Source organism: Dermacentor andersoni, chromosome 6, assembly GCF_023375885.2.
Source record: "Dermacentor andersoni chromosome 6, qqDerAnde1_hic_scaffold, whole genome shotgun sequence".
Lineage (NCBI taxonomy): Eukaryota > Metazoa > Arthropoda > Arachnida > Ixodida > Ixodidae > Dermacentor > Dermacentor andersoni.
Genome location: NC_092819.1, coordinates 9,113,000 through 9,126,727, shown reverse-complemented (window position 1 = coordinate 9,126,727; position 13,728 = coordinate 9,113,000). Strand labels below are relative to the sequence as shown.

General features: G+C 45.2%; 1 protein-coding gene across 2 annotated transcripts in view; it reads left to right on the top strand.

The window, feature by feature from the left end:
- LOC126521661 (structural maintenance of chromosomes flexible hinge domain-containing protein 1-like) overlaps positions 1–10,700 on the top strand; it is a 383,191-nt gene extending 372,491 nt beyond the window's left edge. For both annotated transcript variants that reach the window (XM_055065801.2, XM_050170378.3), the window contains 2 exons: positions 8,078–8,350; positions 8,829–10,700. In XM_055065801.2, the coding sequence (XP_054921776.1) occupies positions 8,078–8,350; positions 8,829–8,944 (389 nt within the window). In that variant the 3' untranslated portion in view covers positions 8,945–10,700. The remainder of the gene's footprint in view (positions 1–8,077; positions 8,351–8,828) is intronic.
- Positions 10,701–13,728: the final 3,028 nt, after the last annotated feature.

Below are 13,728 nucleotides of genomic sequence, written 5' to 3'. Positions count from 1 at the left end.
AAAAACGAATGCATGCCTTCTATGCCTTCAAGGGCTCAAATCACCCGAGGTACCTCCGAATTAGTTCTAAAGGCTTGCCAGTACACTTAATAGGCATATCAGTGCTTGTACTGTGATAGGAGATGGCAGGTGCACGCGTGTATATTAAAAGAAACATACCATGTCCCGTGACAATTTCCCCTTCGAACTTTTGTCATGCTTCACCGCATAACACTTCTGTATTTGGGCGAAGTTGACTTTCGAGAACCAGCATTATGGTGGCGGGTCCCACTCCAACGGCACCAGCCCGCCGTTTTCAGTACTTTTGGAGCAGCCATGGCGGCTCTTCGACTTAAGGTATAAAGTTGTCGTACATACCATAAAGAAGCTTAGTTCTTGTATATTCCAACTATATATAATATAAATAAATTGATTATCGTGATTTAGAAATAAATCTTCAAGAACAAGCATGAGATACATGGTTTTCGTGAACTGTGTCTCAGTTGTGACCATATTTAGAAGAAACTACCGCATCTACTGCATTGCGGCTTGCTCTGTAGCTTTAGGACATATTTATCTATTTCCTAGATGCAGCAAAATAATGTTTAATTTTTACTTTTAGATAATTTGCTTTTGAAGATTGCCAAATATCACAACTTCTAATGTAAACAGCCTGGCTAGTACACGCTCAAGGAAGCTAAATTTTGTGTAAGTTAGAGGTCAAGGAATTTCCATTTAGGACACAAAATTTCATTTATGTACCTTTATTAGCTTTCCTAATAATGCGACCGAAATTAAGCAATATTTAGAATTCTGGTCCTACTTATTATGCCCATTTTTGCGGGAAGGTACTAAAGGTACGAAGCTGCCGTTTTGGATGAGTCAATTAGCAGCTTGAATTCAAAATCTCAATGCATACTTTTCCAATAAAGCAAAAAGAAACGCTGTACGGGTCGCGTGAATTTTACTATTTTTTTCCACTGGTAACATTGATAAAGTCGACGCAATCTTCAAACCGTACCACAATCTAAGGACTCATATCTCAAACATTAGCAGCTATGGTCATTTGTTATTGTAATATGCTATAATCACAGCGACAAACTGCAAATAAAAGAAGAAATTTATACTATTTTTGCACTTACATGCAAAATTTTCACCTAGCGCCATCTATACGACTATCACAAAAGTGCTGGACCGGGAAGTTCACAGTTTCTCCGAATGTGGCGGGCCAAAATATTTTACCTCAGGAACGAACGCTTTAGACTTTTCCGCCGAAGGATTCCTGGGGTGAAATCTTGTAATGGTTCCGAAAGAGAAACGTTTCCCTTGCCCTCACGTGATTGGTCAGAATTGTGGTTGCGTCAGCGGCCGTCAGAGACAGCGCTGCGGTACCGCAAATTTTGAACACGTCACACACCTGTCAATAATTTTCAAAGCGAACCCATCGTCGGTCATGAGTGAAACCAGCGAAGAGGTAGTCTGCTTTGGGTTCCGTTGCTGTGGCTTGAATGTTTGCTTGCGAACATGGCCGCGCCGCTTCGGAGACTCGTGGGTGGAGATTCACCGCGGAGACTCGCACCAACGTATGATGACTCATTCTGTTTACCGGGTACACGCATCCTAGCTAATGAAGCAGACGACGGCTTGTGCACAGCAGACGACGGAAGCGAGATGTGTTTTCAACGGAATAATCGTACGCTTTGAGCTACCTGCTTTATTTTTACTGGGGAGGAAAACTGCTTTGCTTTATCAAGAATGTTAGCTTAGATGCCTTCATTTCAGTTTCTTAGGCAAAACGTCAAGTTTGTGTCACGTTACGAAAGCAAAACGGGGCTATCAGCGTCACTTTGAATGCATCGCGTCAACGTCACGCCTCAATGTAAATGGTGGAATGTCCAGAATAGCGGCCCCGGTTCGCATTTGGAACCGTTATAAGATTGCGCCCCTCGACTCCCCCACAATGCCTGTGAATCATCCTGAATAGTTAGAGGAACCACTCCCAGAGGTATAGCCAAGGCCGCGAGACACGCTGTTGTTTCCTGCTTTTGTTGGGCTAGCAAGTGCATAGCAGTCACGGCGAAAGCACGTGCCAGCCAAGCATGAGAGCCGCCTGTGTGGCCGAAGAAAGGAGGAGGCCTCGCCCATGGTGCGCTAAAATGACTCCGTGAAACTTCTGTTCGGTCTTCGACGTTGTCAGGGTGTCTACTAACCTGGAAAACCGGGAAAACCGGGAATTCTCAGGGAATTTGAATAGTCTGGAAGTACTCAGGGAAAACTCAGGGAATTTGTGCTTCTATCAGGGAAAATTAGCTGTAACTTCATTGAAAGGGAACGAAAGTCGTGTTAATGCTGACTCCAGTAATAGGAATTGCAACGAATCGTCATTGACGCCGTGTCGTCGGCACGAGGTATTGCCAGAGTAGTTAACGACCGATTTTCCAGACGCCCAATTTATCGGACATGCCCGATAATTCGCACGGCTTTGCGGCACCACCACGTACTCCATATAGTCAGTGTATATTGCCCTGACTGCAGGCCTGAAATGGCAATAATCAAAGCCACCACTGCCGCCCTTTTATCTCGCCGCCTCGAACCACGCAGATCCGCTGGCGGCCGTAGCCACCACCGCGGCAACGTTAGGTCTAGCTGCTTCTATGTTCGCTATTAAGCTTCTTGCCGTGCGGTGCGGTGTCTTTTCATTGAAAGAATTCGCTGCTGTCAGCAATGGCACCGACTCCGCCTTTGTTATCCTCGCGAATAGCTTACAGCGCGTTGCGTAATGACAGTGTCCGAAAGTTAGCTTCGCCTCAGTACAGCAATGTTGCGCGGTGAAGCATAACAAGCGTGGGAAGGGGCAATTGTCACAGGACACAGTATGTATACACACATCTTGGCATCTCCTGTCACAGTACGAGCACCGATATGCCTAATTAGTGTACTGGCAGGCCTTAGGAGCTTTTTCGGACGTGTCTGTGGCAATGTTAGCCCTTAAGGGCAGATAGGACATGCATTCCTTTTTTTTGGACTGCCCGATTTTTCAAATGTTCTTGCGGCCCCTAGGGAGTCCGAAAAATGGGACGTTGACTGTACAACTGACGAAGAGGATGCTTCAAATGATCCAGGGAGTGAACACATGGCAGAAGGAGGATGAGAACAGGAAGGACGACGTACTGAGGAATTAACAGGAAAGGAAGCGTTCCGCCGCCTCTTTGAAGGAGCTTGAGCTCAAAAAACAAAGCGTTGGCTGATGCCGAGATGCAGGTGTCCCTTATCCAAACCAAAATAAGCTCTTTAAAGCAGTGACACCCAACACTGAGATGTTGTGTATGGGCTGAGAGTATGTCAGGGCAGTTGAGGTTGACTTCCCAGCCGCTGAGAGAGAATCTTAGTTGTGACAAAGTTCAGGCTTCATACCGATGAGCTTGCTATCAGTTGATAGAAATAGCTCATATTCAAAAATATTTACTTATGTATGCATCTCCTTACAATTCATATTTGAATATGTTCGACCCAATTTGCTATGTATTTTATCATTTCTTTCGCTGTGCATTTTACTAACACCTTCCTTCTGTTTTCTTTTTAAATAAAATAGATATTACTCCTTACTATTCTAACTGGATTAAGTCATTTTTTTGTTTCAACATGCATACTACAGCATCGGGCAACATGGTGTCAGCATGTCCTGACATAAAACAGAGTTCAGGCTCATTCATGGAATTTTGCAAAGGCTATCAGAGAAAACCTGGAAAACTCAGGGAATTTGGAAATGTGAACTTGGTAGACACCCTGGTTGTAGATGGCGCGATTACAGTAGCACAATAGAGGAATCTTCCCTTTATCTTTTTTCTTTGGCTGACACAACGCAGTGGAATAGAGTTGTATTTACACGTGTACTTGTTTATCTTTCACCTGTGATTGCTTTTCACCGGGCGCAGGATGCGCCTACATGTATAGGAAATTTCTCGAACGTTATCGATGCTTCTATCCTTTGTCTGTTGACGCTTATGTAATCTGATTGTATGAGCGACGCGAAAAGCACGCATGCTGTAGTACTCAACGCGCAGTAAGACGAGACTGTAGAGAACAAATTGCACCCCATCCACACCACGTGGTTTCACCCATTGGCCTGGGCCGGTATTATGTAGCGATGCCTTTCCGATGATAATGCCTTTTCTTGCTTTTCGCGCTTAGTCAGTGGTTAGAGCGACAGTCCGCTCACGTTATCAATGGGATCAACCAGACGTGAGCGGGGGATAAGACTAGCATAGAATAAAGGATAACTCATTGTTGTGATCGGCCTTTCGATCCTCCTGGCGAGCCTGGGACTTCGAGCCGGACCTGCGCCTGCTGAGCGGCCAAGGCCTCTTCAATGGGCACTGATGAGCTGCCCCCTTTCGAGCCGGTGGATGGGCTGTTGTGATTGGCCGTTCACTCCGCGACACCCCTCGGTCACGGCTCGCACGATTATGGTGAAAGGGCCGACAGCCTCGACAAAACGGTTCTCGACACGGATGAATTATGACCAGCGCGGGAATACTTTTCATGAGAGGTTTCAGAAATGAGCAATGACACGGCTGTCACCTGTCAGCAGCACAAACTGGCGTGTCCAAGCCAGAAATGCGCTCAGTGCGATGATACTTGAACGTGTGTCCAACAGAATTTCTTCACCATATTTTTTTAGAAAAATATTATTGACTCGTGTGACGCACGTGTCCGCTACTGAAGTCAAAGTCACTGATTCTACACTAGGCCGTACCGGCCGCATTTTTATGGCGGCGATCTGCAATATTACCCTTGTTTGAAGCATTGTGAACCCTGGGTGACATGACAAAGGAAGCACATGTGAAATATGCGCGAGTCATATTCTACTAACAAGATTGTGTAGCCGACGGCTTGTTTCATGCCTGCTTATCTGAAATCGGGTAAGAACACCGCCAAGCGACCTAGCCTTATATATATATATATTACTATGATGAAATTGTGCAGTGTACTATGGGTTTTTTGTTTCAAGTACGCTCTTTCCTTTGTCCTTCGTTTGGATACATAAATTGTAATAGCTGACCTCAAGGTCTAGTTCCCGAAGAGAGAGAAAGAAAATTTAAAAAATGCTGTCAAAAGTTCCACTCTGTCTTATAGGTGTCGTGTTTTAGGTAATAGGGTCCTGCTTATTTCATCGCACGTTTGTAATCGATACATTCTTTTTTGTAATTTGCGCATGTGCGCCCTGGCAATGTTTCGGTATAAAATCGACCTGAGTATGCATTGCTGAAGTGGGGATTGCACACGCCCCACGATTTAATTTGTGACTACAAACGAACCTAACAGACGATTTGCAAATATATGGGAGTTGGCGGCCCTAAAATGCCCTACCTTCTAAAGAAAGCTCACCAACAGTCGACCATTCCAAAAAACGAACGCCACGGAGATCGTATTTATCGGTTACGACATCTTTTGGCAGACTATTGAAACCTGATGTGCAATTTCGCCTTTCAATCTACTATGTGCTCCAAAACCATTGATGTTGGTTACAAAGATGGAGTCGGGGCCATGGCTAACAGCGGTGAATTGCTTCAATGAAAAACACGGCACTGAACTGCAAAAGGCTTGGTAACGAACGTCGAAGTAACTAGGCCTAGCGTTGCCGCAGTGTTGCTACGGCTGTTAGCAGATCTGCTGGTCAGAGGCCCTGCCACGTGATTTGGCGCGCTGCTGAGAGCATTGTGAGAGTGCAGAATGTTCAAATCAACTGTTGGAAATGCTTGCACATTGGAATTACTGGGCGATTTCGTCCATTGGAATACGCATAACTTTGACGGGACCACAGCATCAGTTCAAATTAACGAGATTTGACTGTAGCTCGTGTGGCATGTGTTAGGAGCAGGGTTAGTGAGGTATGGAGTTGTGGAGAACATCCTGCATAAGCCTGTGTACCGGATGCACTAGATAATGTGTATGTAGACTTCCTGATGTACTGCCAGGTTTCGTTTAATTTCATGACTTGCATTGCCACGACTTCCCATATCAGAGGTATGTAGAAGGGTTGCTTGTGATGTGATTGTGTGACAGGGAGGTCGTCGTAAACGAGAAGAAAGGGGGTTAACCGAGGGGCCCAGTTTTTATTAACCCTTTCGCTGTCGGACGTTTCTGGCCGTGACGCACCCCCAGTGTCGGCTTGGTTTCAGGGAACGAGCATAACAGGGAATGAACATAGCAATTTATTTTTGATTATGATTGGTATACAAATAACATAGTCAATGCAATATGCACATTTCAGTGTTCTGCAGCTGTTGTTAGTAAACATCATCATCATCATCAGCCTGACTATAAAATCCGTTCAACATCCGAATCTTACGATGCAGAACCCTCTTCCTCTCATGCGACTTTGTCCGAGTCTGAATCCGAGCTCGGCTCGTATTCTGAATCGGAATTCAGCCACCGCTCCCATGAGCAGACGAAGGTCCCACGCGCCGAGCCATCCGAAAGTAACCGCGCGCAGGGAGGATGCGCTTTCAGTCGCCCGCGCAACGGAGAGAAATGTGACGTTGCGTGATCAAGAAGACAGAGGGAGATGGAAAAAGGCTAAACAAAGTTCGAAGGGCTTTACATCTACTGCTGCAAGTCGGAAGCGAGGGTGCGGCGAGAGAGCGAAAGCAGCAATCGAGTCACCCTTTTTGGAGAGGCAACGGCACGTGCGCCTGAACTTGACGCGCCGTAGCAGGCACACTAACAGAAGAAAAATAAAAACCTTCAAACCAGCGGAGATAACAGAACAACCCTTGAACCCATAACCACACACGCGCGATGCATGATCCAGCGAACGCGGAGCCACCACGCCACTCAGCAAGAAGAAAGTGGGGAGTGGCAGTCGCACCGTACTCTTCAATACATGGACTAACACAGGTCGGAGCGAATATACGAACTTGTAGAAAGAGTCAACAGATGGCATGGCCAATCCAGGAGCGCCTGCTTTGCGCTCAGGCGCGAAATTTTGAACACACGATAGAGAACGTACCGGTACGTCAGTGACACCGTGGGGGGGAAGCGCGATGACGTACCGGTACGTCCGTGACAGCGAAAGGGTTAATGATATCATAAGAAGCCAGCAAACATTGACACCAAGAACAACACAGGGAAAATTACTTGTACTTACTAAATGAATTAAAGAAACTATAAATATAATGAAAATGAAAGTGGATGAAAGAACAACTTGCTGCAGGTGGGGAACGATCCCACGTCTTCGCATCATGCATGCAATGCTCTAACAATTCAGCTACTGCGGTGCCATTTCCCCGATCCACTTTCTTGGGTATTTATGTTTCCTACTAGAGCCCTGGGAGCACCACCACTCACAAACCTTGGTGGCGGATGTGGAACATCCTTTCTGCCACAGGCATCATGAGTATGTGATCTTGTTTTGGGTGAAGGCAACTGGTCAATAAACCCACGCATGCTACCTGAAGGCATGAATGTTGCCGGATTCAAGACCCTCGTTAATAAACGGAAAGAAAGGGGGTAAACCGAGGGGCCCGACGTTTATTAATCATATCATTAGAAGCCAACAAACATTGACACCAAGAACAACATAGGGGAAATTACTTGTACTTACTAAATGAATTAAAGAAACTATAAATTAATGAAAATGAAAGTGGATGAAACAACAACTTGCCGCAGGTGGGGAACGATCCCACGTCTTCGCATTACGCGTGCGATGCTCTACCAATTTAGCTACCGCGGCGCCAGAGGTCATAGTGTATCATTTACAGTGTCAACAGAGATGTGCATAGAGGCACCATCAGCGATTCCTCTGTAGAAAAGTCCAATGAAGGCAGACAAGTTGCGTCGTAGTAATGCAATGTGGTTTATTTTTTATTATCAATCTTTGACTGCTCTTGACCAACCCACACGAAGGAAATCTACGTCAACAATAACTGGCTCGATATTGTCAATGCAATACTAGTGTGCCTGTGCTTCACTCATTTACATCACTTTTGCCCTCTGATCAAAGTTATGTTCTCAGCACAAGCAGGACATTTTCTATTTCAAAACACTGAACAATCATTTTAGTTTGACTAAGTTCCTATTGTGTCCTGATTTTCAGAGCTTCTGAAGAAGCTTAGCGTGGCCATGAAGAAACAGCGAGATGCCCGAACAGAACTGGAGAAGCAAAAACAGAAGGACACCACCTTTGTGATGAAGAAAAAGGACTATGAGCAACTCAAGAAGGAGCTGGCAGGGGTTGACGAGGCTGTTGCGCGCCTCCAGTCTTCAGGTCAGGACGATGACCGACTAGCTGTGCCTGTGCAAGACCTGGTGAGAAATTCACCCAGGCGCCAGTCCCTCCCAGCTGCGTCAATCAACAGGTACCCCCCAGGTGGGTGCACACAAGTGTTAGCACTGCATGGAAAGATTTGCCCATTATATAATGGCATGTATCTTTGTTGAGATGCAACACTCCAAGTGCTGCCAGAAGCAGTGAGCACTTGTGCAGGATCGGAAGCACGCTCACGATGTTGTGTTGCTCATACCCTGACTGCATGCAGTAAATTTCAGCACACTTCTGCACGACGAAAGTTACGAAAACTGAAAAAAAAAAATTTGTTTAAGTGTAGTGTAGGTACCAACTTGTGATGCACTTTCGGTCTGGGCTCATCGGTGAGCCTGTGCTCATCCGTCAGGTTCGTGTGCCAGCAGGCACCCAGCCGCTGTCCTTTCATGTTGCGAGTGTAATTCTTCCCGTAGTGCTACAGCCTGTATCGAAAGCTTAGCTTAATGTTTGTCCCTTTGCTTTCTCACATCAGCAGTGGTCTTTCACTCTTCACTTCAAAGGTTGTCTTCCTTCTTTTTTACAGCTTCACCAAAAACACCCAACGATGGCAGTGTGAATGGCGTTTCTCGAAGAGGACGTGCACCTCCTCCCACACCTGCCACTGCACCTGTGGAGAGGAAACGCAGGAGGATCACGTGATGCACTTTGGGCTCACATCATCATTCCATGCGCTGTGACTTAGCCTGCTGTAGGATACCTCAGATCACTTGGGCGTCATTTGTATTCACACTGAACAGGCTCCCTTCCGGGCCTATTTTATTTTTCTCTGCATTTTTCTTATTGCTTTATATGCAATGCATTGCAGACTCATTTTCTACCTGCTACAACTGTTTGCACTGTCATCATTAGTTATTGCTGCCCACTACTGTTCTCTTTTAATGTTGCCAACAGATGTGTTGGTTCCCCTCGTGTTTGTTCACAGTGAAAAAAAATTTTGATGTTAAGTTTAGTTGAGAATGGAAATATATGAGGCAAGAAAGGTGTAGTATGTGTACATATATATAGAGAGTACAAAGACGCCCGTGTCTAGTTGAAAGCTATTTGTTCCTTGTGGCGGGGAAAAAAGCCTTGTTTTTTTTGTCAGTCACTTCCGGCTTTTTCGTCAGTATCATGTTTCTCTAGAGACCATGTAGGACTTTTTACATTTTCTTGGGATTCAGAGCTGGTGTTGACATAACTGGCCCATGGATAGAGTGAGTCACTGTTTTGTCAAGTGCAGGCTGTCATCACTAGCAGTTACACGTGTATGTATCCCACTGCTGGCCCAAGTTCCACGCAACAAGTTCATGTTTCTGAATTCTCTTGCTCACATTTTTTTTTTCCACCTTATCATTTCTTGCATTGCGTTGTGTTTGTTCCTTATACCTTTCATTTCTTTCCTTTTCTCTATTTTGATAGCACATTATCATTGGCACAGAAATCTGTATCATGCTCTGTGTATCAGACATTTTCAACCTGTGCTAGCCTGTCAAACATGCTGACAGCGCAGACTTCAGCCCCTTGATGTTCAGTGCGACTGCAAATAATTGTTTCATCCGTCACATTTCCCTACTTGATCATACACAGTTCTTTGTGTACTTTTGCTTGTTTTTACATTCTTGTGCCGTTCTGCTACGCATTTCAAGATTAGGATTTCGAAGGAGCACTCTTAAGTTGATGAACTGCTGTGCTTTGGTGAGATGTTAGCTAGAACATTGTCGGATGCGTAACATGCAGAAATTAAAAAATTGTTCTGCTCCACATCGAAAGTCTTCAGGAAATAGATATAAGTACTGTGCAAGCACATTGAACCAAAAGAAATAACAAATTTGTGTTTTTGTAGATCCAGTAAATGTTTCTTAAGAGCTTGTATTATTACATTAATTTGAATAATGAACTCCTGAGGCAAAATGTATCTGTGGCAGTGTCACTATAGCATGCTCTTGGGTGTGTTTTGCCAAATATAATGAATTGATTTTACTAGCGTAAGTAAAGTTTTTAAAACAGATGGATGTCATGATTCACTGTAAATCTGTGGGCAAGCAGTTAGCTGAAGTGTTCAGTCTTGAACAATTGTACATAAGTCATGTCATTCTTATAAATTTGTTTGAAACATTTTATCTCAATCTAGTTGCAAAATTTTCAGGAAAGTTGCCTTGGTGGAAGTGTTTATTGTTGCGTGGTGAGTTGATCCCAGCCACGTAATGCTGTTAACCCACCTGTGTCTGCTACCTGGGAGGTGTCCTGTTACACTGCTGGTTGTACCACACTTTATTTCACTGCAAAGTCGTTTGCTATGACACAGTCATTTCATGTTGAGGCCATTCATCTCCTACAGCCTACCTATGTTTTATGATGACAAAGCTGGAGGCACCTTTTGCTTTTCTGACAATAAAATGCTAATTCAGAAGCCTAATCCCCTTTTTCTTTGTTTTTGAAAAGTTATGCTGCAGTGTACTAGCTTGTTTGTTTTACTGTGGAAGTGGTAGTAACTGCAATTCCATATTTCCTAAGTCCACTTGCTTCACAAAATGAGAGGCCCCAACAACTCTATATGCATTGTGAAGAATGTGACTGTAGCCACTTGTCATCTTTGCTGGGAGCTGGTGTCTCTCCCTGACGTGACCTTGGTTGGTGCAGAAGAGACAGGCTTGCATCCAGGTAATGACAAGGAATAGATTTAAGCAGGTTAGAGGAGGAGCTGTCCCATAATTCCGGGCGCCAGCTCGAGGAGGCTTAGCAGAGTGATGTCTACTGCCCCGCAATACGTGCACGTGGTGAAAACCAAGCGCATGCGCGAGACGGTGCAGGGACGGGCATGCTGTGTGCCGTCTGCTGCCGAACCTCCTCCCTCCCTTCACCTCGTCTGCCTGCAGCCCTTTGGCTAGGCGACCACACCTATTGAACCGCGCTTGCAATGAACGCCATTTAACTCTTTCCCTACCTTGGGGAAAATAGGCGTTTTTTTATAGGTTGCGCCAGATTTCTTTTTTTTTATGAAGGAACTACATGAAGGAACAGCACTCAACATTTTATATAAGACACAAACAAAAAGCAAAATGAACGCACTTTTCATGCATAACACTTTTATAAACGAGATGTATGCCATAAAAAGATTTAAATTGCCAGAACCAAGATTGTGGAATCAAGACGGCTTTTTTGGACGGTTAAGATTTGGATGAGGTTGCGCCACTGTGCATGGGTTATATAAGTGTATTTTCTGAAAATCAAGTTGTCGAAGTTAGCGCATTGTGGTGTTGTCTCCCTCCCGTCCTTGTTGCTGGCGCCAAATATGCTTTCAGTTTACCAACACGCCCAACAAATGGCAATGCTAATAGAGAGTTTTAGAATAGAGGCCCCAATATTTTGGGACCCCAAAGAGCTTTGCGGGTGTTAGCGTTGGGGCACGTAGGAGTGGAGAGTTTTATGTTGAATTCCAATGGCAGATCCAGATCAAGTTTTTCTGCTCTGTATGGAGCAATCCTATTCCAATGGCAGAGTGGGAGCGTGAGCTGTGTGTTCCAATGGCAGATTGGGACCAGCCGCTGATCCCGGATTGCTCCGTGGAGCAAAAATATTTGCTCCGCCAAAATCGGCAGATTTGACCGGAAGTCCTCGTGACGTATTTCCTTCACCCGCCTCTGCTTCCTGTCACGGTCGCCTGTTTCCGGTGGCGGGCAGCTATGGACGACATGGGAAACGTGGACGCCGTTCGCGCCGTGCGATTTTGTTCGCGCTCCTAGACAGCTCCGCTCAGACAGTACAATTTCCAAGTCGACTGATGATTCTTCTGACACGGACAGTGAAATGGGGTGGTGGGTTGCGCTTCCAAGCGCTTGTTCCTCTCTCTATCCTAGCGCCCTCTCGCTTGATTTTCGTGTACTAAGTGCCCCCGCGGGAGCGCACGCATTCCCTTCGCAGATATGGTGTGCGCACATGAGAGCGATCTCAGTCGGAGCGACGCGCTCCGTTCGTGATCCGGCCGAGCGCTCGCGATCTACCATTGGAATTCAACATTAGAATAGGGTTTTACGTTTGCGGATAGCGTCTTGCGCTGACAGCGCCACTACGGCGTCAAAGAAAAGCTATTAGAAATAATTAAATAAAATGTACCATTTTATGATATGAATAGTAAATTCGACTTGCGTGTATTCGGGTTTAATTACAATTTAGAGGTTATTCTTCAAGCAGCAAACAATTAGTTGTGCTTAGTTTTGAGCAACAAAACCAACTTTACGTGCCTTCACCAGCCAAGCTTAGCCGTGTTAGGCCTACGAGCCGTAAAATCCACACTCGAATTCGAAATCAGCGGCGTCTAATGAATCAATCTTCATAACACACGCTAGTTGAGAGAAAGCGATAACTGCAGTCACTTCTCCTAGCTTGCGAACTTCACGCGTTACCGCGAATCGAACCCGGTTTGGTGCTAGGTTAGAGCCGTCGCTTGGATGGGTGCCGCCATGTTTGTTGACGCAAAGCTTTTGGGAACGCTATTTGAGCTCCCGCTAAATCGGTGAAATAGCGTTCCCAACGCAAAACCCAAACGCAGTTTGCGTCTCGCGCATGCGCAGTGGCTTCGACGCTATTTCTTTGGGGCCCCTATTCTAAAACTCTCTAATATCGGCAAGTTTGCGGCAATAACGTAGCCATGTCCATTTTGAGGGGACAGAAACAGATGGGCGTGCTTAACTGCCAGTGACATAGGAACACATGGTGCGCATGCTGCGGAAACTGCGGCATTTGTCTTCACTACTATCCTAATACAGCACGTTTCTGCTAAGGGTGGGCAAACATCCTAGCTGTGTTACAACCGTCGGCGTATGAATAGGATACACTTCTAACGTATCAGTGTAAACGTGGCTGCTATCGTTGCCGCTCTCGATTTGTTGCATGACCACGAATGCATATGAGAAGAATCGAAAGGCGCCTTTTTTGTTGTTGACCACAGCCATTATAAAACCTACATATAATAAAGGCAAGTTTGGTTGTAGCTATTTTTCTGTTGTGGAAGTGCGGAAAGTGATGAAGGCAATGAAATGGGGCATCTGCTTAAAAATGTTTGGTGCGTGCTGACCACTTGGTTTGTTTTGAAGAGTTGTTCGCATAGCATTCGACATATAGTGCGATTATTATTAGCTAGACTTGGCACACGACATATCGCTGCGGCAAGTTCGGGGTGCGATCGATCATTACACGGGAAATTATAAAAGGACTAATTTTGACGACACAATTTAGGGGTGCGATCATTATGCGAGTAAATACGGTATGTCATGGATATATGTCTATGTACCCTTAGGTTTACGTAGAAGTACAATGGTCATCAGCATCTCTCAGTTAATAAACCTGGTTTATTTCACTATAATATTGTTTTCTTTGAGCATTGTCCCTGATCAATACTTCACCAAGAAGCGCGCGTAAAATGACACGATATCAATAAAATTTTC